The 27,257-nt window shown below is 33.6% G+C and overlaps 1 protein-coding gene across 1 annotated transcript in view; it reads right to left on the bottom strand.

Annotated features, from left to right (window-relative positions):
• LOC114325822 (mucin-12-like) overlaps nt 1–27,257 on the bottom strand; it is a 95,900-nt gene that overhangs the window by 43,853 nt on the left and 24,790 nt on the right. The window contains exons 2-3 of the mRNA XM_028273953.2: nt 9,580–10,059; nt 1,988–6,016 (exon numbers count right to left, since the gene is read on the bottom strand). Coding sequence (XP_028129754.2) covers nt 1,988–6,016; nt 9,580–10,059 — 4,509 coding nt within the window. The remainder of the gene's footprint in view (nt 1–1,987; nt 6,017–9,579; nt 10,060–27,257) is intronic.

The raw sequence follows: 27,257 nt of genomic DNA, 5'->3' as shown, positions 1-27,257 counted from the left end.
ATTTGGTACAAAGATCGAAGCTCTTAATTGGCCCTGAAGAACGGAAGTCGGAAATTGCGTATAACAAGATCAGGGAATCTTGTCAGGAGGCGAAGAAAGGAGCGTCATTTCTTACTTTGGTATTGAATCAGTAAACATCGAAAAGTCAGTAACCGGCTTTTTTGCGACGCAAAACGAATTTCCAAGTAAATGGGATCTATCAAAGTTCTTTTGTGTTGTTGTTAAGTAGGTGTACCATCAGTCATCAGTTTGTTTGTGTAGCAGTTCTTTTTTGATGGTATAAGTGAAATATACGCTTTGTAAGGTACTGCGTATTTGTGAAAGCCGGCATGGTATGAACCATGGTACGAATATCGTGGTGATGAATTAAACCCAAGCCTCCTGTCTCCTGGATTAGAAAACCTATTTCCCGAGGTAAATAAGCAAATTCCCTTTGTTTTATGGTATTTTCATGGTATAATGGTATGGTGCAATCTGTACTTTTCCATCGACATCCTTTCCCCTTCGAGTGACGTATGAACTACGTACGTGCTGTCAAGTTTCACAATGGTGAATGTTTTGAATTTTAAGGTATAGTGACTTTTAATAATTATAAAATTCTCAAACTATTAACGTTAATTTCTTTCATCAACATAAAAAATAAATCTTTTTGGAACTTAAAATACAAAAATGACAAAGTAAATTGTTGAACAGAACAGAGAATAATTTTGCTTCCATCATTAAAAAATATTATTGTAAAGACATAATTGTGAAACCTTTTGAAAGAGTTAAAAATAAAAGATTTATGGAATGATATTTGACAGGTGACATAGTTAAGTTGTTATTTCGAATAATTAAGTACTACGAGGAGTAGTCAGTAATTCTTTAATGTAAACATTGTTCCCTGAATGAATATAAATTTTTGTTTTAATGCAAATGCTATAATATATGTCATAATTAAGTCAGGTATCAAATCCTCAATGCAATAAATTTATTGTTTATCTTTTGGTGCACCATAACCTATGTTCAGAAAAGTAGATGTATTTTTTTACAGGTGATTAGAATCTTTTATGTAATTTTAAAGTTTTGTCGTCTAAAGGAATAATTTTTCAATAAATGCCATAATTGTATTTTGTCCTGTTTATTTACCGCTAACCTATTGGCAAAATTTTAACCACAAACTTTAAAAGCTTTTTAGAGTCAAATTTTAAGATGTTGGATCATAGAAAGTAAAACTCCTGGTAAGGCGCCCTAAGAAAATATAGCCAGGATTTATATTTAACACCCCAGGATATCTGTAAGTACCCTTGTTTAAATTGGTGATAGTAGTAAATATTTCCTAATCCCTTACTTCTTCTTAAACGAACTCACAACCTCAGCTCTCCAACCAAAACACGAGCCGCCGTAGCAAAGTAGTTTTTAGAAATATCCCCTAGTTTTCTCCAGACCCCCTTGTATTTAAGTATTCTCAACCTCATACCTTTTGAGAAGCAGTATCTAAACTTTCCAAGCTTTTATCTTCCCCCTAATTTCTAAACTCTACATAGTCATGACTTACGGCTCCGAAACATTATCGTTAACCCAGGCCACAGCACCAAACTTAGAGTGGCCCAAAGAAGAATGGATCGGTCACTACTTGGACTGACTCTAGACAGGGTCAGAAACGAAGAAATCAGAAGAAGGACAGGCATCACAAATGTCATAGAGCAAGTAGTATGGCTGAAGTGGAATTGGGCGGGCCATGTAGCCAGAATGAAGAACGGGAGGTGGACGCAAAAAATTACAGTGTGGAGACCAAGAGCAGACAGAAGAAGTAGAGGTAAACTACCTTCACGATGGATTGACGACATCAAAAGGATTGCTGGGAATTGGTTGCAGGAAGCCCAAGATCGACAAAACTGGAAGAAATTATAGGAGGCCTATGTTTAACTTTGGATGCAGAAGGCTGGATGATGATGACAATACCGTCTAAAATATGTCAGTGTAAAGTATTAAAAAAATTGCTTACCACTGTCATTCCTTTTATTTTCACTATTGTTTTCATTTAACGATCCATTCTGTCTGATCTCCGTGTTTGAAATGCTATTTTCTTCATCGTTCAAAATAATGTCTGAAGTTTTTATCCCTAAAGTGTCCCGGTCTTTTCTGTTTATTATAGATTCACTAGCAGAAACATCAGCACGTACAGGGTTTGTTCGAACACTGCCACCCCTTTCCAAACTATTGAAATATTTGTTATCTGATATAGAATGTTTAACTTTTACATGGCCCTCATGATAATATGATTCAGGATCCTCTTCGTATGTATCAGTTTTTGTAGCTAAATTTTGACTTCTTTGATTCTGAAATTTTAGAGCTATATTGTTCCCATCATTGTTCCTATATCTTTCTTCAGGAATATTTTTACCGTAAGCTCCATAATATTCAGTAGGTTCTGATTCCGTGTAATAATGTGGTTTTCTACGCAAATGTCGATTGTGTGGTCGTCTTCTTACTTTATATTCAGATTCTTCAGGATCTAAATCTGATTCTTCATAATTATCTTCTGCATAAAAAGGTCTTCTATGAGTTGCCAAATGTCGGGGTCTTATGCGAATCGGTCGATGATAATGAGTTTCATGATCTTCAATAAGTTCTCGTGTTGGAACAGAGGTAACTGAATCGTCATCTTCATTTTCAAAAAAACTTCTTTGGTTTGGATATCTGCGTCTATTTCTTACATTATTAAACCTATTTGTAGCGACTGGAGATAAAGTGAAATCCTCTGAATCAGTGTCTTCATTGCCAGAAAGTTCTGGAGCTAATGAAGTTTCTGTATCTGTATTAATGTTATCTGTAACAATTGTTTTGTGCTGGCTAAGTGGTCGCCTATCATACAGATGTCTATTATATAGCATTCTTGTTGGATGCTGTGAATGGGAACTGATTTCTCTATGGTTAACTTCAGAAATACGCGGTCTCATATGTATACGTGGCCTATTTGTTTCAGGAATGTCTGTAGTAGCATCTGTTGCAGTTGAACCTTCATCATATTGCAGATCGTATGTATACATTTTAGTTTCAGAAGTATTAGGTACCCCTGTACTTATTATCGGTCTCATATGTACAGGTTTATGAACATTACGAAATCTTCTATATCTGTCATATATACTGGTTACATCAGTTGTATCTGTTGTTATTGTAACATCTGTTGTGCTATCAGTTGAATCAGTACTATCAGAGATAGGTGTTTCTTTATGTCTGGTTTGCATTAATGGTCTCATATGTACCGGTCTATAAGTGTGACGGAATCTTTCGTACACACTTGTACTTGCAGTCGGTTCTTCGGATGTAATTTCATTTCCAAATCTGTCAGTTGGATTGGGTTCAAATGAATTTGAAGAAGGTTGAGTTGTATCAGCGGTATCAAGGGTAGTTGTTTCTTCATGTCTGGCCTGCACTAATGGTCTCATATGCATAGGTCTATAAGCGTGACGGAATCTTTCGTACACACTTGTACTTGCAGTCGGTTCTTCGGATGTAATTTCATTTCCAAATCTATCAGTCGGATTGGGTTCAAATGAATTTGAAGGAGGTTGAGTTGTATCAAGGGTAGTTGTTTCTTCATGTCTGGCTTGCATTAATGGTCTTATATGCATAGGTCTATGAGCGTGACGGAGTCTTTCATACACACTGGTACTTGCAGTAGGTTCTTGGGTTGTAATTTCATTTCCAAATCTATCAGTTGGATTGGGTTCAAATGAATTTGAAGGAGTATCAGTTGTATCAGTTGTATCAAGGGTAGTTGTTTCTTCATGCCTGGCTTGCCCTAATGGTCTCATACGCATAGGTCTATGTGCATGACGGTATCTTTCATACACACTAGTACTTGCAGTAGGTTCTTGAGTTAAAATTTCATTTCCAAATCTGTCAGTTGGATTGGTTTCAAATGAATTAAAAGGAGTTTGAGTTGTATCTGTTATATCAAGGGTAGTTGTTTCATCATGCCTGGCTGGCAGTAATGGTCTCATACGCATAGGTATATGCGCGTGACGGTATCTGTCATACACACTAGTACTTGCAGTAGGTTCTCGGGTTGAAATTTCATTTCCAAATCTGTTATGTGGATTGGGTTCAAATGAATTTGAAGGAGTATCAGTTGTATCAAGGGTAGTTGTTTCTTCATGTTTGGCTTGTACTAATGGTCTCATACGTAGAGGTCTATACGCGTGACGGAATCTTTCATATACGCTGGTACTTGCCGTAGGTTCTTGGGTTGTAATTTCATTTGCAATACTATCAGTTTGACTGGGTTCATATGAGTTCGAATGAGTTTGGGTTGTACCATTGGAAGTCTCCACATGAGGCCTGATGTTAATCCTCTGATGGAATTTTCTATATCTGTCATACACACTAGTGGTTTCAGCTGTTATTCCAGGCTGTGTCGTATGTTCACTATTTTCGTCTTTATCAGCAGTTACCATAGCCTCTTTATGATTAATTTGCATTAAACGTTTCATTTGCATGGGTCTATGAACATTGCGATATCGTTGATATATACTGGTACTTGAAGTAGGTCTTATCGTTGTTTCATTTCCGATACTCTCAGACGTATCAGATTCAGTGGGTTGTATATGTTTGGAAATGGGTGAATGAGGCATGGTGTTCATTCTATGGCGCATTCTCTTATACCTGTCGTACATGTTCGTGCTAGATATTTCAGTTGTTGTAGCATCTGTTTCACTATCTGCTTCAGGATTTATATTAGGTTCTTCAGTCTTTGTAGCATTGGGGGTGGTCGTGTTAGAAGAAGTCGAGTTGGAATTTTCTGTGGAACTTGGATGATTTAAAAAACGATTGGAAAAGTGGTTGCGATATCTATAATTCTGATATATATTTTTGTTTATTGACATTTCCGTTGTAGAATAGTTTCCATTGTTTCCTTGTTCCTTATGTGAATGGTGCCTGGTAGTATAAAAATAACTACCTGAAGGTCGATTATGTGAACGCTGTATATTATAACGATTATAAATATTTGTCTTTGGATGGAATCTATGATACCTGTGTGTAGTAGAAGATATTACAGACATAGTAGTTGTTTCAGTGTTATTATCGCCGTTGTTACTAGCTTCTGTAGTACTACCATTCAATATAGTTTGTGTAGTTCTTCTGTGATAAGAACTGTGGTAATTGTGAGCGGTTTTATGTATTGGTTTGTATCTATGGTATCTATGAGTAGAAATAGTTGTTGTTTCAATATTATTATCTTCGGTGTCTGTACTATTTGTTTTTGTTTCATTATGTGCAACTCTCTTTGGTTTGAAATGTGAATAGTGACGGTGAGTGTAATGATTTGTACGAACTGGTTTGTATCTTTGATACCTATGCGTAGTATGTGTTTCTGGAGCAGTGGTTGTAGTTTTGGAGTACCGATGATAACTATGCTGATTTTTGTGAACTGGTTTATATCTGTGATATCTACTAGTAGTTGAAGTAACTGTCGTTGCATTGTTATTATAGATATTCGTACTATTTGGACTAGTATCTGCTGTTTCAGTGGTATCTGAAAATCGATTATATACATGGGTGCGTCTATGTGTAGGCCTAAATCTGTGGTGCCCATTAGAAGTACTAGAAGGTGTTGCATGAGTGACTCTGGTTCCGTAATGATGCATAGTGTATTTGTTGAACTTATGGTAGGTATGTCCAGTAGACACTCCACTAACGGCTGTAGGTCTGTGGTATCGATGTGTACTAGACTTATGAGTTCCATTTCTATGATGGTGTGTTGAGGTTGTAACGGCATCATGGGAAGATGTATTACTTCCAAACCTATCATCGAGCTTAATGGAATGAGGTATTATTGTAGTTGGTTCATGAGTGCCGTAGGGTGAATAAATAGTTTCTCTTTCTGTATAAGTCGAAGGAGTTACATACGTGTTATCTGGTGTTGTAAAATGAGTGGTACTTGGCGGTATTGTCGAATCTGTACCAATATTCGTAGTAACTAATGTAGTGGGCTCTCTTGAAGTTGCTATCGAGAATTTAGTTCTGGATGCTGAAAAAAAAATATCGTAAGTAAGAGACTTACATTAATATGATAAATTATTGTTCTGAAGCTTTTTTTTGTGTCATCTAATGTAATTTACTTAAAATGTTTTGTATTTTGATAACGATTTTCGAAGTGGAAGTCGAAACGTTTAATCAATTGATTTTAAACTTATATTGTGGCTTTATTCCCAAATAATATAGTAAATATGATAAATGTAAAAATTTTAAAATTGGTTGTTTAACTTTGTTTGACGTTGTTTAACTGAAGATTTTTTAGGTTTGTCAAAAATATGAACATAATATTTATATATTTGACAAACCGCGTATATGACTAAAAAATGTAATATTTGATGATTGCATTTATGGGTTTTAGATATAGACTAGGACGGATCTGTTTTGAGGTAGATGTGAGAGGTGGCATTCGAATTTTTGCAGATAGAGTTAGGTGACAACTTCAATAATTATATGTAATTGACTTATGCTCCTTCTCAAATATGCCTGGAACATTAATAAAAAAATTAAAATATTTAAAAATTCCGAAAAACATCCAAATTTTTCTACTTTCTTTGCTTATAACTTTAAAACGATTCATTTTGGAACAAAGTCGTAGGGAAATAAAATTAAGATAATTAAATTTTGTATGATACACGGCTGGGTAAAAATGTCTTAAATTATTACCCTTTCTGCAAAATAGCAATAAATACAAAATAAGGGGGCTAAATAAGCCTGTTTTTGTTCAATGTTTTTCTACCACTTTGTTTGTACTTAGAACCTTCGTAATTCGCATACAAAATTCTTATAATATACCTACTTAAACCGTCCACCAAATTTCATTAAAATTGACCTAATAGATATTGCATAAAAATTTTGCAATATAAATTTTTTTTAAAAAGTTCAAATTTTTTAAAAACTTTCTGAGCAAAAAGTAGACCATTTAAAAATTCGCCGATTTTTTTATATATAAACAGGCGCTCTACCTATCTAATACACATTACATAATTAAAATCAGATTATTTAAGCAATGTTTTAAAGTTGTAAACAATTTTTTGGCTTTTAAACAATGTGCTGTCGCCAGGGGGGTGTACAACGGCCTCCTTTATTTATATGGACTTACCCCAAAGTTTTTTATGTATTTTGACCCGTAGAACACGAATTTTTTGGGTAACAGTTGATCCGGATGTCGATTGATTTTTCGCAAAATAAACCGTTTTTTTGTATTTCTTGGGTAATTTTAAGCAAAAAATGTTTTTACAAATTTTTTCATGGGATGCATAATTTTCGAGATAAACGCGGTTGAACTTTCAAAAATTCGAAAAATTGCAATTTTTGAACCCGAATAACTTTTGATTAAAAAATAAAATAGCAATTCTGCTTACAGCATTTGAAAGTCTAAGTCAAATCATATCGGTTTTAATTATTTGCATTGCTAAAAATTAATTTTTTATTGTTAAACAACAAAGCTATTTGTTTATAAGCCATAAAATTGTTTATAATTTTAAAACATTGCTGAGGCCGCTTAAATAATCCGAAATTAATTCTGTAAAGTATATTAGATAGGTAGAGCGCCTCTTTATGTAAAAAAATTAGTTAACTTCTAAATGATCTACTTTTTGTTCAGAAAGTTTTTAAAAAATTTTAACTTTTTAAAAAAAATTTAGATTGCAAAATCTATTTATTAGGTCGATTTTAACAAAATTTGGTAGACGGTTTAAGTGTGTTACAAGCATTTTTTTAACCGAATTACTAAGGTTCTAAGTGCCACCAAAGTGGTTAAAAAACATTGAGTAACAATAGGCTTATTTTGTCCCCTTGCTTTGTATTTATTGCTATTTTGCAGAAAGGGTAATACTTTACGACATTTTTAACCAGTTGTGTATCGTACAAAATTTAATTGTCTTTATTTTATTTCTCTACGACTTTGTTCGAAAACTATTCGTTTTAAAGTTATAAGCAAAGAAAGTAGAAAAAATCGATGTTTTTCGAAATTTTTAAATATTTTAATTTTTTTATTAGTGTTCCGGGCATATTTGAGAAGGAGCATAAGTCAATTATTATTATTGTAGTTGTCACCTAACTTTATCTGAAAAAATCCGAATGCCACGTCTCACATCCAAAAATAGGTGTTTTTTCACAGATCAACCCTGGTCTAATACATAATTCAGTAAATTCAGATCCTTTTTTTAAAGAATAGCTTGTTTTCATAAAACTTAAAATAAAAAAAGTTCCCTATAGTGTCCAATTAAGTCTGCACCAAATTTCTTAGTTTTAGTTTTATGAAATAAGTTATTCTTTATAAAAAGTTCTGAATGATCTAAAACATAGAATACAACCATCAGGTATTAAATTTTTTAGGCATGTATGCTGTTACTAAAAAATATGAATTTTATGTAAAAATAATATCCATAATTCTTTTTTCTTGTAACTGAAAATATTAATATTTGGTGATTGTATCCTAGGTTTTGCATCATTCAAAATTTTTTATAAGGAATAACTTTTTTAATTAAAACTAAAAATAAAATGATGCAGTCACAAAACAAAACTTTTTTGTTTAATTTTATGAAAAAAAGTTTTTCTTTATAAAAACTTCAAAATGATCTAAAACCTAGAATGCAAATGCAATGATCAGATATTAAATTTTTTTTAGTCATATGAGAGGATTGTCAAAAGATATTAATTTTATGTTCATATTTTTTAACAAAGCTAGTATATGACTGAAAAAATTTAATATTTGATGATATTATTTTATAGGTCTGGATACCGCGTATGAAAAAAAAGTTGATTAATAGCAAGCTGAAAATTTGTTAATAGCTTAAGGGTGTCTAGTTGGATAAACTTTTATATATGGGAAACACTGGAACAGGGGCAGTTTTAATTGTGGAACAGGTTAAAAATTTGGAACGGTCAGACCACGAAAACGGCACATTTATTTTGTCCGACAGAACAGACTTAAACTCTCCCAACAGAGATTAAACTCTCATGCAAAAATCAGACTGCTATTTATCACCTGTCATAATTCCTGTCATTTGACATATTCTACATGTTCCACTCATTAAAACGCCCATTTGGTGATAAATAGCAGTCTGATTTTTGCATGAGAGTTTAATCTCTGTTCGGAGAGTTTAAGTCTGTTCTGTCGGATAAAATACATGTGCTGTTTTCGTGGTCTGACCGTTCCAAATTTTTAACCTGTTCCACAATTAAAACTTCCCCTGTTCCAGTGTTCCCATATATCAAAGTTTGTCCGACTAGACACCCTTAAGCTATTAACAAATTTTCAGCTTGCTATTAATCAATTTTTTTTCATACGCGGGATCCAGACCTATTAGGGTTTAGATCATGCAGAACTTTTTATAAAACAAATTTTTTTCATACAACTAAAATAAAAATAGTTTCCAAATAAAATTACATTTTTTTACGAAACGTTTTTATTAATAAACCCTGCTTAACATTTAACATAAATAAAATAAGAAGTTTTAAGAGCATAAAGCAATTAAATTTGAAAATCAAATTACCGAATAATTTTTTTAGAAAAGTAAATTCTAAAAATTAAAATAAAGATTTTGTACATACCGTTCTCCAGACCAATTTCATTCGTTCTGGAACTGATGCTCTCTATTGCTGAAACTAATTTCAAATCATGGCCTAACTTTGCATTATTTTCAGAAATGACACTATCTCTCGGCACTTCCGATTTGTTTTTCTCTGCCACAGCCTTCTCAGAACCATGATTCCCTGCTGTTTCTTGAGTTTCCAACCCACTATTCAGGATGTTTATTTTAATATCATTAGTGCTTGGGTTAAATGTGTTATTGCCTTTATTAAGTTCTTTATCAATCGGGCCTTTTATAGGACGATTTATTGAGTCGTTAGGTTGGGCAGCCACACTAGTCTGACTTGAAATATTATTGTTGAGTGACGAATCAGCTTTTGGGTCCAAAATATTTATCGTTGATAGCAATAAGTGGCCATCGAGGTTTGTTGTATTGATGTGGGTAATTACCGTTGGTCCAGGGACGCCTTCTGGCTGGTCTACTGACTGATCTGTTAGATCTGGAAAAAATATACATATAAAATTTTTTAAAAAATGAAAAACATTTTGTTTTTATGTTTTTACGTGTTTTATGGGATTGAAAAATTAGACAGCGAAATCTTATCCGTCCACCTCTCCCCTGACCCAAAAAACGTCATTTTTCGTTTTATTTTTTTTAAGTGGGATGCAATCAATCTAAAAATTTTAAAAAATTCACATTCATGATTGTTGATGTCACAAAAGATTTATATTTTTTATAGACCCGTAGGTTGAATGTATGTACCTACATAACATTAAATTTTTTTCTTTTCGAAGAAAAAAACGTATAACTTTTTTTTGAGCGATTTTCCCCATTTTAGAGATTTCAAATGAAGGTTTTTTTTATAACTTATATATATTTTGAAGTAACCGAGTCCTTTAGGACATTCAAAAATTGTGCGAAATACGTTCAAACTCAAAAAAAAACACAAAAATCCCACGTTTTTTTTTAATGTACTGAAGGACTCAGCTACTTCAAATTATATAACCTATAAAAAAACTTAATTTGATCTATTTTGAATTTTATAAAATGGGGAAAACCCCCAAAACCCCTAAAAACCAGTTCTTTGGGTTTTTAAAGAAACAGAGCGCACCAAACGGAAAAATATGAAAAAATTAGAAATATAAATAAAATACACAAAATAAAAAAATAAACCGGTAGCCATCTCAAAAAAATGTATACGCTTTTTTCGAAAAAAAATAAAAATAAATAAAAATGCATTTAGAGGTTATGTACACTCAAACTATGGGTCTATAAAAAATAAATATGTTTTACAAAAGATTCAACTATGCGTGTGAATTTTGTGAAATTTTTAAATTGATTGTATCCCACCTAAAAAAATAAAGCCAAATAAATGACGTTTTTTTGGAGTAGAAGGAGAAAGCTGATTGCATCCCACCTAAAAAGATAAAAACAAATAAATGACGTTTTTTGGAGTAGGGGAGAAAGTGGCGAGTTAAAATTGCGCTGAGTCTTATTTTTTAATAACATAGGACGTAAAAAAAAGAATTCTGGGAATGAGGGCACTTTGCCTATCTTAATGGAGGGTACTCTTTTTCAACGAATACTATAGTAACTCCATAATACAATTTTTATGCGGTAACGTACCTGCAAAAACAGAATAATTTAAAAATTAAAGGGGAAAATCCCAGGAGTTGCTGTAGTATTATAGCTTTTAAAAAACTTACAAATAAGTAAAGACTTCGTGTGTATAAAGTATATGTTTTATTAAAAAACTTATAAAAAAGACCATCCAAATGGATAATAAAAATGCCAGAACGTTTTCGGTTTTATAAAACCATCATCAGTAAAACCTAGAAGTAGGTATTTCCACGTTAAAATGAATAAAAAAGGGTAAAACTTTTGACTGTTATCAAAAGCATGTGGCAAATACATTCTATTTTGTAGTTGAAACAAGCCAACTTTTGTGTTTTAACGTATTGAGTTAAAGCATTAAAGCCAAATCATGTAGCGATTCAGCATTGATGAATCGCTGTCGACTCGTAACTATCCGAATCGTGAATTAAACGGTTGCCTACATCTTCATCCTGATACCACATGCCTGTCCCTGTCCTTTGTCGATTTGTGCGGATGTACTAACATATATATATATATATATATATATATAGTTTAGCTCTCCAGGCCTAGAAGGCCCATGGCTTGGTTTACTATTCCTTTCCAATCTCTCCTATTTGCTGCTTTATTTTTCCAATTTGTGATTTTCAGTTCTTCTATGTCTTTTTCAACATCTTTCTTCCATCTGGTTTTCGGTCTACCTTTCTTCTTCTTTCCTCCTATTCCTCCCGTTAGTATTTTTTTGGGAAGTCTCGTGTTTGGCATCCTTTGGATATGTCCCAACCATCTCAGTCTTTGTGATTTTACGATCCCTACTATGTTTGGTTCACCATACATCCTCTCCAATTCCACATTTGGTCTTCTTATCCACATTCCATTCCATATCTTTCCGCCAAATATTTTTCTTAGGACTTTTCTTTCCCATACTTTAAGCATGACTTGCTCGGATTTGTTCATCGTCCATGTTTCACTGGCATACAAGACTATAGGTCTTATCACTGTCTTGTATATTCTTATCTTAGCCCCTCTAGATATGTTCTTATTTCTCAATAAGTTGTTTAGAGCAAAGATACAACGATTGCCAGCCATAATTCTCGCTTGGATTTCTTCTTTTATATTTGGTCTCCTAGTGAATGTCGCTCCTAGATATTGGAATCTCTCTACTTCCTCGAATTTATATATTTTTGCCTCTGTGTTTATTGTCAGGTATTGTCCTTGTGTGTATTCTCGTTCTGTCCATTCCATATATTTAGTCTTTTCTTCGTTTATGTATATCCCTTTCTTTCTTCCTATCGCCTCTAGTCTTTTTAGTATTTCTTTTAATTCTTGTTTGCTTCTGGCTATCATTACTATGTCATCAGCGAATGCCAAGCATTGGTGTTTTCGTTGGTATACAAGTCCTGTCCTGTTAATTTCGGCTTCTCTGATGACTATTTCAAGAAGGATACTAAACAACAGTGATGACAGTGGGTCTCCTTGTCGTACCCCTTCACCGACCCTAAACTTATCTGTTTCCTTTCCATTTATTTTAACCCTGTTCTCTGTTTCTCTGAGTGTAACTTTTACCATCTTTATTAATTTTTTACTAATTCCAATTTCACATAGTGCTTTGTATATTTCTTTTCGTTTAACTCTGTCAAAAGCTTGTTTAAAGTCAATGAATAGGGCCATTGTAGATTTTCCGTATTCGTAGCTTTCCGCTTGTATCTCACGCAGCAGGAAAATTTGATCCACCGTGCTGCGTCCTCTTCTGAATCCACATTGATATTCTCCTATGTCATTATCTATCTTTTGTGTTATCTTGTCTTTTATATGTACTGCAAGTATTTTATATGCAACGTTTAGTAGGGCTACTCCCCTGTAATTATGGCATAAACTTTTGTCGCCTTTTTTGTGAATTGGACACAGTGTGGCTTCAGTCCATTCTTTTGGTATGTGTTCTTGTTCCCAAATTTCTTTTATCAGCTTTTCCAAATGCTTAATTAGTACTGGTCCTCCATATTTAAACATTTCAGCTGTTATTTCATCCTTACCTGGGCTCTTGTTTTTCTTTAGTTTTTCTATTATTTCTTTTATTTCTTTTTCATTAGGCGGTCTTTCCTGTATTTCTTCTTGATCAATATTTTCATTCGGTCCTTCTTCTTCTTCTTCTGCATATTCTGTTGTGGGAATTTCATTTAGAAGCTCTTCGAAGTATTCTCTCCATCTGCTCAGTATTTCTTCGTCGCTTACTAAATTCCTTCCATTTTTGCTTTTGTAGTGTACAGGTTTTCTTTGGAACCCCTTTTTCTCATTTTTTACTCCTTGATATAAGTTCCTGACTTCTCCATTTTTATAGTTTTCTTCTATGCATTTCAATTTATCTTCGTTGTACTTTCTTTTCTTTGCTCTTATGATTCTTTTAGTTCGTTTTCTTTGTTCGTTGTATTGTATCTCCATCTCTGGTGTTTTCACTTGCATCATTTTGAGTCTTAACTTATTTCTTTCATCCAGTTCTATTTTACATTCTTCATCAAACCATTCTTTGAATCCATCTTTTATATTTCTATTACTGACTTGCGCTGCTTTGGTCATACATACTTTTATTTGCGTCCATTTTTGTTCGATGTTTTCATTTTTTGCAATATTTTCCAGTTCTCTAGTGACTAGTCTTTCATATTTACTTTGTTCTTCTTCTGACAGTAGTCTAGTAGGTTTAGTTACTTTGTACCTTTTTTTCTGTTGATTTCTAAGAACTGGTATAACCTGTTTAAGTTGTATTCCGACTATAAAGTGATCTGTGTCTGCATCCGGTCCTCTATATGTTCTTATGTTCTTTATACATTTTTCCATGTCTTTTTCGATGAGCACATGATCTATTTGATTTATGGTTTTTCCATCTGGTGATCTCCATGTTCCTTCATATATTCTTTTGTGTTGAAAGTACGTGCTCATAACGATCATGTTTTTTTCTTTTGCAAAATCTATTAAGAGGTGACCATTTTCATTCGTTGTTTCATGCAGACTATATTTTCCTATGGTGGGTGTGTATATTTCTTCTTTTCCTATTTTGGCATTAGCATCACCTAGTACTATTTTTATATCGTATTTGGGAATATTTTCGAATACTGTATCTATTTGACTGTAGAAGTCTTCCTTTATCTCTATGTTTTTCTCTTCAGTCGGTGCATGTATGTTTATAAATGTTATTTTTTGGTATTTTCCTCTTATTCTTAGTATGCATATTCTCTCTGAAATTGGTTTAAAGTCAACGATTAGATCTTTCAGCTTTTTGTTTACTACAAATCCTGTGCCTAACATTCTATTTTCGCCTCCGCTATTGAAAAATAAATAGTCATTTATTTCCATTGAGTTTTGGCCTAGTTGTTTCGTTTCTTGTAGTGCTACTATTTCGAATTTATATTTTTTACATTCATCTACTAGGTGTTTCAGTTTTCCTTCTTCGTATGTTCCTCTTACATTCCATGTTCCTACTAATATATGTTCTTTTATGGGCTGCTTTTCATTAATAATCTGTACATTTTGTCTATTTCGTGTACCTGTACTTTGCCATGTCGTCTCCGTTATTTCAGTCTGCTTTCGTTGTATTGCTAGTTTTTTGGTTGTATATTTTTCTCTTTTATGAGTTGTTGTTGGCTGTTATTCCATGTCCATATTTCACCATTAATGATTAGCTTCTGGTATCCTATTTTTACATTTTTTCCATTATGCCTCTCTACCATAGCCTTGCTTCTAATTTCTTTCTGAATAATTCTTTCTTCTTTTGACATATCATCATTAATATAGATTCTTTCGTCCTTTTTGGTTTTTAATTTACTTTTATTTTTCATTACTTCTATTTTGTTTTTCACGCTGTTGAGTTCCACTATGACAGTATTTTCTCCTATTTTCCTTGCTCCATTTACATCTACTGAAACTTGTAGCTCTTTTTCCATAAAATTCTCCATAGCCCCTCGTAAAACTTTCTGATCATTTGTATCAATTTTTATTCCTTGTATTATTACATTTTTTCTCTTTCTTTCTCTTTCCAATTTCTCTATTTTTTCATTTGCTATACTAATTTCTTTTTCTAATTGACCTATTTGATTTATAGCTTTTTCGTTTGTTTCTCGCAGCTTTTTTATTTCATCTTTGTAGCCGCTTTGTTGATCTTTCAGTTCTTTAATTTCATTCTTTAGTTGTGTGATTTCGTCTCCAGATCTATATTGTTCTTTTTTTATGTCTTTTATATCCATTGCTAATTCCCTCATCATTTTCATCATTTGTTCCATTCCACTTATGTTATCTTCATCTGTTTTTTGTGATGTTCTAGCTGTTATTTTTGATTTTTTGCTGGGATGTTCCTCCTCTTCCCTTCTCCTTTTCATTTCATCATCTAATTCGCTATCTGAACTCATTGTTCTTAATTCCTAGTTATTTTTCGTGCTAGAGTTATTAGTCAATGCGTCACGGGTGAAGTTTCGTGGAGAACTCTACTCACAGTTCAAATTCCCACCCGCACCCGCGCTAGCCGTTACTAATTTTCCAGCACTTTTATTCCTAGGTAAAATCAAAATCAAAATCCGGCCCTGGTTATCTGTTTATAATAAAATTAATTATATTATAATAAAGTTTTCTACTTACAGCTGATTCTGTTTATTAATATGCTTTATTTTCCTGTAGAAATACACCATTCACAATATTGTTTTGTTTCCACCTACTGCAAAACCTGCTTTGTTTATATTCGATATCACACAAGTTTTTATCACTTTACACAAGAATTTAATTCCTTATCGTTGGAATTACTTTTTTCCGATTTTTTCACTGTATAATTAGTTAACTAATTAGGTTGTTTATTTATGTACCTACATATATTGGTTTATAGTTACACTGCACTTTTGTATAACACAATTGTTTTATTGCTATATCTGCCCGAGAATCGAGTTAAGATACGAGCTAAACACGTGTGTTCTATTCGCTGGTCAGCGACCGAATCACTAACATATAGGGTACTAACATATAGGGGATTAAATATTAAGGGGGAAAGGCAGTTTTTGTTTCTATTTGACTCAGAGTTGGACCACCATCTCCAGATAGCTATTTCTGCATCTCATGCTTCATCGGTGGAGCTATGCAGGCACAACTCTGAATCAAAAATCAACCAGCCTGCCATTTAAGGAAAATCACCGCGATGCAGTAATTCCACCTTTGAGACGCAAAACAGCGGCATCTCTAGTAAAACGAGGAAGACAAAAAGACCCAGATACAAGGTTTACTGTAATAGAACAATTAGAAATAATTGAAATAAAATAATAAACAATATTTTAAATTTAAGACTTTTCGTCAAAAGAAACTGTTTTCTGGTTACATCCTGAATCTCTGGCTTTAACAATGTATAAGCAGGGAGACGACGAATATAGAAGAAAGCAGAAAGGACAACGGTCACGTATCTACTCTCTTTTCGTCTAGGAAATATGCCGAAAGACAGTTTCGAGTACTCAAAAATCTGAGTAAAGAAGAACAAGGGGGAAAGGCAGTTTTTGTTTCTATTTGACTCAGAGTTGTACCACCATCTCCAGCATCTCCATATTTCTGCATTTCATGCTTCATCGGTGGAGCTATGCAGGCACAACTCTGAATCAAAAATCAACAAACTTGCCTTTTAAGGGAAATCACCGCGATGCAGTAATTTCACCAGGAGATTCAGGATGTAACCAGAAAGCAGTTTCTTTTGACGAAAAGTCTTGGATTGAATATTAATTTGCTATTTTTATTTTATTTTGTTGGGTTACAAGAATATATTTTTTATATAAACTTGTGTTTTACTGAGTATGTTGTCTAGCAGGGCTATCCGTCACAAATTTTTGAGTATTTTGACTGTTTTATAAATAAGAAAGTGGGCTAGTTTCAACTACAAAATAGAATGTAAGTAAGAACCCATTCAACATTTGTAGAATGTAAGTATTTACCACATGCTTTTTGTTAATAGTAAAAAATTATACTCTTTTTATTCATTTTAACGTGGAAATACTTCTAGTTTCACTGATGATGCTCTAATAAGACCGAAAACATTCTCGAATTTTTACCCCATTTGAATCGTTTTTAAAAAGTTACTTAATAAAACATATAGACACGCGAAGTTTTTACTGCTTTGTAAATTTTTTCATATTAATTTCTTCAAGCCTCCGCCTATGACAAGGTCTTTGTTGATGTTGGCTCGGTAAATCTTTTTGAAATTAGGGATAACATTAGTGTTCATTATGCTTTACATATTGAACGAAACTTTGTATTAATGGTCATTAATTTGCCTCTTTATTCATTCATAAAGAAACTCGTACTACTAGAACTCCTATAGTGAATATAAATTTAATTAATGGCATCTCTGCCAAAAGCAAGGTCGCTAGATTTTAGATATAATTTGTACATTTTGGATTAATATGTAAATAATTTTACAAATCAGAACCAGATGAACCGGTCAATTAATAAACATTTTATATAATAATAAACTAAACCATGTTAAATATCTAAATTCTATTTATAGCTGTACCATGAGTTTTGCTATCTCGTAATAAACGAAATAACGAAAATTTATTCAATCAGAAAACTGGAAGTTAATTTCCGCCGTTTGACAAGAAATATAATGAAAAAATTCTCATATACTGTCATCCACCCCTCCCATGATTCCAAAAATTAACCTTTTTGAAATTTTTGGCACGAAATTTTTGAAACCAACGGCCAAATTTTGGGGCAGTTTTTCCTAGTGCTCGTCAACACAAACTAATATAACGAGAGTCTATACACTCTACAGATATACATTTTAAACTGAGACAGGAGTCGGATATTTTATAACAACTGCAAATAGTGCAGTTATATAGTAGCAGTGCAGATATACGAAGGAGATGCAAGGTGGACAACATTAATAACTGTAATAACTGGGTGAGAAGCAGAAGAGTAGAATGGAACGACCACATAAGCCGAATGACCACAAATAGAGTAGTAAGGACGGCGAGAGACGGTTCCCCAATAGGAAGACGATCAGTGGGAAGACCACGAAAACGATGGAATGACAACTTACTGGAGGCACATTGAAAAACAGACAGAGTAATGTCTATATAAAAAGAAGAAGAAGAAGAAGAAGAAGAAGAAGAAGAGAACTGCAAATAGTATTATTGAAGTGAAAACTTTTTAGCGACGTTAAGCACTTTTTAGATGGGGAAAATGCATTTAATTCGCGACCGTCGTAGTATAGGACGCACGCAACACGTATATAATATAGGTGTAACACTACTTTTTGGATGGGGAAAAAGTATTAAACTCGCGACCGTTATCGCTACGGCGAGATATTAGTAATTTATATACTATAGGTTGAATTGCGTATAGGTTCGACCGAAGTTATAATGGTTGGAGGAGGGATAGAGTATGTACCCGAAGGTACTTGCATCGCAAGAAGTTTTCACTTCTGTCGGTACTCCCCCAAGTGCCTTAAAATTTTTTTCAGAAGTTCTGTCTTCTACCATCTACTTCCATCCATACAGAAAACATATAAGCCATCCTCCAAGCGCTAGAATGCATATCTAACCAAACTAAAGCCAAGAACACTGCAATATGTACCGATTCGATGTCCTCCATCGGATCGACTAAAAATATATATTCCGAAAATACATTAGTTCACGCCATACGAAGGAACGAATCGTCTCATTTTTTTCTGGAACAAATCAGCGTTGCCAGAGTTGGTACAATTGTACCAATTTGTATTCTAAAGGTCTGATACAATTTGTACCAATTGTACCAATTGGATACTAAAGTATCCTAAAGTAAAAAACCTAAAATTTTGTGATATAAGAAATTTGTTTCAAATAACATTAAACGACGTTTTTTTAAGTTTTTGTACAAAATAGTACATTTTGTGTCACTATTCCAGTCATTCCAGTGCATTTACAAAAATGTCTCTGGCAACACTGGAACAAATGTAACATTAATTTGGACTTCTTCAAACGTTGGCATTTTAGGTAATGAGACTGCTGATATTGCTACAAAGCAAGCAATTACATACAACCAAACGAAACATCAAACCCGTTCAACTAGATCTAAAACCACTTTTCAGGTCCCAAATTAAAAATCAATGCAAGAGATCAACCTCGAAACTATACAAGATACAAACTACCATAGAAACTTTTCAACTACCTAACTTAAGTAGGAGAGGAAAATTAATGGTTCGCAGGCTAAGACTTGGTCACACAGGAACAGCGAATGGATTGCTGCAACTAATTTTACAGGGATAAGTAGAAGGAAAACGCCTACCAGGAAGGCGAAGAACCGAGTGGCTGAAAACTCTACGTACGTGGTTCAACACAACAACAAATATTTTCAGAGCAGCAGTGTGCAAAGTACAGAATGCCATGATGGTCGCCAACATCTGAAACGGATAGGCACTACAAGAGAAAATAGAAAAATTATTTAAATTGTTTATCTCGGAACAACAAAACAACGTCAAAAAAATAGAAATTTAACCTTGATATTTTATTTTACTTGTATGCATGGATTAGAGTGGAGATTGGTATCCATTAGTATACTCGTATACTAAAAATATATTTGACAAATAAAAGGTTATAATCGGTGATTGACGTATACATTTTATCAAAATATCTACTATAAATTTATTTGAATAAGTTAAAAAATCGCTAATGTCAATCCAGAACGTTGTCTCAAAGACTCTCAGATAAGTATTCGCTCGCTCCAAAAGGTAAAGGAGTCAAATCAATAGACTCTTTTGGGGTTGCACTTTCATGAGTATCAAATAATACATACTACTAAGTACATGGGAGCAAACTGGACTGGATACCATAGCTTATGGTTCTAGAGAAAACTGGCTTATGGCGAAACAAATGATGAATCAGGACAAAATCAAATGGACAATAAACTCATTTTAGCCATATAAATCACCGGGTTCGGAGGGATTTATCCAATACTTTTACAAAAGGGAAATGTAGAAAAACTTCTGTACAAAAAATTATGTTAGCAGCCTAGCCTAGGACTAGGGTTAAAAATGCACAATCTCGTACAGAGGGTGGAGTACGTTCAGGAAAACCAAGATGTGATGTTGGGTGGATTTCTCGATGATGATTTCTCACTATATGGTACCCAGACATATGCCTAAAGTACATTTCCAAGTAGACATCGGCCCACGAGAAGTATGGGACAGAGGAAACACTCAAACAAGACTGCTGGTTTATATCTGATACACAGAATGCTTTAAAACTGCAGAATGGTTAGGCGCAGGAATATTCGGTAGTGGTAGAAATCTCTATTTCACTAGGTGAACAAACCTCTGTAATTCTGGTAGACATTTTTGTAATCTCGCGGATCAATATACAGGGTGTCCCAGACTAATTTAGCCAGGCTATATCTCTTAAACGAATAGAGATTTTCGAATGGGACAAAAAATAATCTAATCCATTTGTAATACACTATAATATGGCGTAGAAAAAATGATCCCCTAAATATTCATCCCTTAGTTACAACCCCTAACTTTAATTTTTTTAATAGCACCCTGTACATTTTTTTATAGTTTTTAATGTGGTCTTCGATCGTCTATTCAACACATTTTTTAAAAATAAAATCGGTTAGTAAGTAATCAAGAAAAATATCAGTTTATTTTTGATAATTATGTGTCCCAGACTAATTTATCCAGGCTATATTTCTTAAACGAATAAAGATTTTCGAATGGGACAGAAACTAATCTATTCCATTTGTAATACACTTTAATACTGCGTAGAAAAAAATCATCCCTAAATATTCATCCCTTAGTTACAACCCCTAACTTTATTTTTTTTAATAGCACCCTGTAACTAAGGGATGAATATGTAGGGGATGATTTTTTTTTCTACACCATATTAAAGTGTATTACAAATGGAATAGATCAGTTTTTGTCCCATTCGAAAATCTTTATTCGTTTAAGAATTATAGCCTGGATAAATTAGTCTGGGACACATAATTAACAAAAATCAACTGATATTTTCTTGATTATTTACTGACCTATATTATTTTTGAAAAATGTGTTGAATAGACGATCGAAGACCACATCCAAAACTATAAAAGAATATACAGGGTGCTATTAAAAAAATTAAAGTTAGGGGTTGTAACTAAGGGATGAATATTTAAGGGATGATTTTTTCTACGCCATATTACAGTTTATTACAAATGGAATAGATCAGTTTGTGTCCCATTTGAAAATCTCTATTCGTTTAAGAGATATAGCCTGGCTAAATTAGTCTGGGACACCTTGTATAGGAAGAAGCCATAGGACTGCTTGGCTATCTCATAAGCTCTAACGTGGCCTATAGGCTAGTGTGCGGGAATGTCGAGAGGAAAACGACAGACTGGCGGAACATAAATCTATCACACTCGTATGGATTCCAAATCATCGGAGAATATACGGCAATAAAATAGCTGATTCACTTGCCAGAAGGCGGCTATAATACAGCTAGAGCGGAAAAAAGCCTAGATCCGAAGTCGACATAACTCTTAATGGGATAATAAACTTGGTCAAACATATTATGGGAAAAGATATATTGAACGAACATAATGTGCTAATAAACATTAATACAGAAAACAAGCAGAAACCATCTCAGACTCCTAACAGGCTTCCTTACTGAACATGCGCCAAGTCAGTCAAAGGGACTGTTTCATGGAGACTTAAGCAGCAGGCTCTATAGCAGTAAACCTAAAACAATGTGCCATATCTTTCATGACTGCGAGGTATTAGATCGCAGGTGCCAAACACTTTTTTGAGACAACCAAGTGACTCCAAAAATTAATGGTACACTAGACCTGTATTTTATAAGCTGGTACAGGGTTCCAGAATCCTTGAATGGGTATCATAAGTGAACGGATGATGTATAAAAAGCCAATTGGCTGCTGTATAACCGGTTTATAACAGACGGCTTCCATGAAAATAAAATGTACATGTTTTTGACGAAATCTTTGATACACTAAAAATATTGTTCTGAAGTTATTTTCTGGTGGCCTCTTAATACAATTTACTCTTTTTAGTGGGAATAAGCTACAAATTTAGTTTAAAATACGTTTATTTTGTGGTTTCGATTTCCACTTTGAAAACTGTTTTGAAAAACTTAAAACGTCAAAATAAACATTTAAAGTTTTAAAATAAAATGTGGCTTATTCTCAGTAAAAATAGTAAATTACACTAAAAATATTTTATAAATTTAAAGACAACAAATATATTTATTTTGTAAAATGTCAAAAGAATAAATCATTAAGAAAACGTACCTAAAGTATTTCGCCGCTTGTGAGCGTATCTTTTATTTTCCCCGCCCGTGCATGGTCTTGCTCTTAAAATTTTTCAGCATCTGGTAAAACATAATTTTTTCATCCGGCATGCTTAACGAAAAAGAAGAGAATTTCAACATCTGTTTTGAGATACCTAATGAGATAAATAACGCTTTTGGAGCACATTAAATTTGTCCATTGTAGGAAATATTCGTACATCGAGAGTCAACAATAATATGTAAAGTTTGTTAATGTGTACGTTGTAATGCGTTCAAAATAGGAGATGACATTAATTACCCTTTTTGAGTTTACATCTCCATAGATTATTTTTATCGATTATTTTATCGGAAGCGAAAGTAGCAGTAGCAAAAGCCAAGGCAGAAGCGTATTCAAACCTATACGATCAACTTGATACCAGGGAAGGCGAAACGAAGATATATAAAATAGCCAAACAGAGAGCAAAGGAAGCAAAAGATTTTAATCAGATTAGATGTATCCGAGATGAAAATAATAAAATACTAGTTCACGAAAGGGATGTCAAAAAGAGATGGAGAAAGTACTTTGACAGCTTATTAAATGAAGAATTTGACAGACAGCCTGTAGAGTCAACGGAGAGAGTAGCAGCAATGGTCACCAAAATAACAAACGAGGAAGTGGCTCAAGCGCTTCAAAAAATAAAGAAAGGAAAAACGGTAGGACCAGATGATATTCCTGGGGAAGTATGGAGAGCATTGGGAGAGACAGGAACAAGGTGGCTAGCAGGTCTATTTAATAGAATTATGGAAGTTCGACAAATGCCAGACGAATGGAGAAGGAGTATACTGGTACCTGTTTACAAAAACAAGGGAGATATACAACAATGTACAAACTATAGGGCTATAAAACTGCTTAGCTACACCATGAAAATATGGGAAAGAGTAATTGATATACGGATACGTGAAGAAACCGAAATATCCGAGAATCAATTTGGCTCTATGCAGGGCAGATCAACAACAGATGCAATTTTCATTATTAGGCAGTTGATGGAAAAATACAAGAGTAAAGAAACAAACAATGGTATTCATTGATCTTGAGAAAGCATATGATAGAGTTCCTCGAGAGATTCTGTGGTGGGCACTCAATAAGAAAGGAGTCCCTAGTGAATATGTAAAGATTGTGAGGGATATGTATGAGGGAGTAACGACTAATGTTAGGACAGGTGTGGGAGAGACTGATAAATTGCATGTGAAAGTAGGATTGCACCAAGGCTCTGTGCTTAGTCCGTATTTATTCTCATTACTTTTGGACCAGATAACAGCGAAACTACAGGGTAACATTCCATGGTGCTTAATGTATGCTGATGATGTCGTGTTAGTAGGAAATAGTGAAAGAGACTTAGAACAAAAACTGGAACAGTGGAAGCAAGCTCTGGAGGAAAAAGGTTTAAAACTTAGTAGGACAAAAACAGAGTATTTGGAATGTTCATTTAAAGATGGAGTTACTACAAATAAAATGGTATCTTTGGATGGTGAACTGATTGTAAAAAGTAATAGTTTTAAGTACCTGGGATCGGTATTACAGAGTAATGGAGAAATAGATGGAGATACATGCAGTAGAATTAGGGCTGGATGGATGAAGTGGAAAGAAGCGAGTGGTGTGTTGTGTGACAGAAAAATTCCAATGAAGCTGAGGGGAAAATTCTATAAAATTGCCACTTGATAATCAAGCTAGCAGAACAGTAATTCAAAAATTGATAAATCATTTATAATTGAATGCCAAAGTATTATCTGAAATAAATGCAAATTTAATGTTCCAACAAAAAATCTATTGCTCTTCTTCTTTAAAAGTTATCGCATGTTCTGCTAACTTGATAATCAAGCTAACAGAACAGTAGTTCAAAAATTTGATAAATCATTTATAATTGAATGCCAGAGAATTCTCTGAATTAAATGCAAATTTAATGTTCCAAGAAAAAATTTATTGCTCTTCTTCTTTAAAAGTTGTCGCATATTCTGCTAACTTGATAATCAAGCTAGCAGAACAGTAGTTCAAAAATTGATAAATCAATTATAAATGAATGCCAAAGTATTCTGTGAATTAAATGCAAATTTAATGTTTCAACAAAAAATTTATTGCTCTTCTTCTTTAAAAGTTATCGCATGTTATGCTAACTTGATAATCAAGCTATCAGAACAGTATTTCAAAAATTGATAAATTATTTATAAATGAATGCCAAAGTATTATCTGAATTAAATGCAAATTTAATGTTCCTAACAATTATAAATGATTTATCAAATTTCTGAACTACTGTTCTGCTAGCTTGATTATCAAGTTAGCAGAATATGCGATAACTTTTAAAAGAAAAGGGCAATAACTTTTTTCTTGGAACATTAAATTTGCATTTAATTTACACTTAATTATGGTATAAGAATAACTGTGTTCTGCTGACTTTGTTCTGCTAACTTGATGGATGTATTTGACTGTCTAATAGCGGTAATAGGTACCAAATTTAACAAGAATTTATTCTAGAATTTTGAAGGGGTTTATGAAGACATGCCATTGCTTGTATTATGAGTCGAAATGAAAAAGATAGAAATGAATACTGTTTGATAAGGTCTACGCAGATCTATTATAGAGATAACTGGTCTAGAATTAAAATAGGAAATTGGGTCACCGCCCCATTAAATACAACCAAAGGATTGAGACAGGTGTGTTGTCTTTGCCCTACTCTCTTTAATATATATATCTATACAGAAACATGGGACAGATGACCAAATCCCAAATGTTGAAGACCAAGACGATATCAATTATATGATAAGAAAATCAAAAGAAGAATACAAAGCCGCAGGCGTTAGCATAAGAATGTGTAAGCGTAAATGCCTGGATGTCGGAAACAGTGAAATAGAAGATCTAATTTTAGATATGGAAAGAATAACTATGGAAAGTAGGAGAGTACAATTTGTAGAAACCTCGGAAATGTAGCCAGAGAAGGTTCCCATTGTTTTCATTCTGGTGGGATGTAGAATAGCATTATGTTGTTTTATATGCCACTAGAGTGAAAACTTAGTCTTTTTGCTAGCAGTTGCCGCTAGGGCATCTATGCCATTTCGTTCGTTGCAATCCGGGACTGCGCGCTGGGGTTTGTTTTGGTTGGATCAGGGAGAGCAGCATATGTGCCTCCTGATGAGAGACTAATAAGTTTCGAAACCAGTAGAGGTGCTTGATGCACTCTCTGATTGGACTAGAATATTGTTCGGCTGTGCTTTCCTTTTGCAACGAAATTGAAAATGGTTAATCATTTTTGATTTACATTTACTCTGATTAGAGTACAAAGGGAACCATTCTCGTTGGAACTTTACCGCGCTGAGCAGATGGGACGTGAATTGTAAATTGTAGAATTCCCTCATCTTCCTTAGTCTCAGCATCCGTATGGCTTGCAAATTGTAGAAGCCTCGGAGGTGTAACCAGAGAAGGTTCCCATTGTTTTCATTCTGGTGGGATGTAGAATAGCATTATGTTGTTTTATATGCCACTAGAGTGAAAACTTAGTCTTTTTGCTAGCAGTTGCCGCTAGGGCATCTATGCCATTTCGTTCGTTGCAATCCGGGACTGTGCGCTGGGGTTTGTTTTGGTTGGATCAGGGAGTGCAGCATATGTGCCTCCTGATGAGAGACTAATAAGTTTCGAAACCGGTAGAGGTGCTTGATGCACTCTCTGATTGGACTAGAATATTGTTCGGCTATGCTTTCCTTTTGCAACGAAATTGAAAATGGTTATTCATTTTTGAAGGAAATAATGCTTCATTTTTACTCAAATTTGTTGTCATTGGGCAATAGCCACTCGAGCCCTGCGGGCTCTTGTGTATATTGCCAGACAACAAATTTTAGAAAAACTGTCGCATTATTGTCAATTTATTCTCACTCTCTTGTGATATTATACCCGATAATTTTTGATAATTTCCCGTCGTCAAGTATATTACGTCAGATGCCCTTCGTTGCTATGAAAAAATACATTCAGTGACATTAATGACAATTAATGTTTTAAAAATTATAAAAGTGATGACTTTCAACCGTAAAATATTTTTTCTACGAGCGTGCAAAAATGTCTACTTTCGCGCACGCATTTTAGTTTAGAAAGTTTCACTTTTCCGCACGCGTGTTACTTTTCCGCACGCGTGTTACTTTTCCGCACGCGGTTTTTACTTTTCCGCACGCGGTTTTTACTTTTCCGCACGCGTGTTAATTTAGATATGTTAATATGGCCTTAAAGTAATTATAATACATGCAATAAACTAATATTTAGATATTATTTACTAATTTATTTCAAATATATCTTATTGTGTTATTGTTTTAATGAAATTAACGCGACAATTCGATGAAATAAAATTATTTTGACATAATATTCGAAAGGCAAATCGGTAGACAATAACAGTCGTTTTGAATCATCGTCATGGAAACCAAGATCGTCGTCATGCTAACTAATTATGTATATTGAAAGTTTGGTTTTGACAACCTTGTCAAAGAATTAATTTGTGTATGTATTTTCATATTAATTAAATTAATTGATTAAGATTTGGTAATTTTTTAAAGACTCTTAGAAAAAATATTGTTCCTAACTCTTGCAGAAAGTCTCTTTTCCGCACTCCCGCTTCGCATCGTTCGGCAAACTGCAGTCGCGTGCGGAAAAGAATGACTTTCTGCACTTGTTAGGAAAATAACTATATAACAACTGTGTGTTTAATTGTACTAATTTTTACTTACATAAATAAATTACAATAAAATTTTGGTTTTTAACAGTTTTATTCATGAAATAATCGCAACAAATTGCACTGGATCTCTAAAATTAATATAGAATTTT

The sequence above is a fragment of the Diabrotica virgifera genome, chromosome 3 (assembly GCF_917563875.1).
Source record: "Diabrotica virgifera virgifera chromosome 3, PGI_DIABVI_V3a".
In the NCBI taxonomy this organism is placed as follows: Eukaryota; Metazoa; Arthropoda; class Insecta; order Coleoptera; family Chrysomelidae; genus Diabrotica; species Diabrotica virgifera.
Note: the sequence above shows the minus strand (reverse complement) of the source record. Positions and strands in the feature narration are given on the sequence as shown.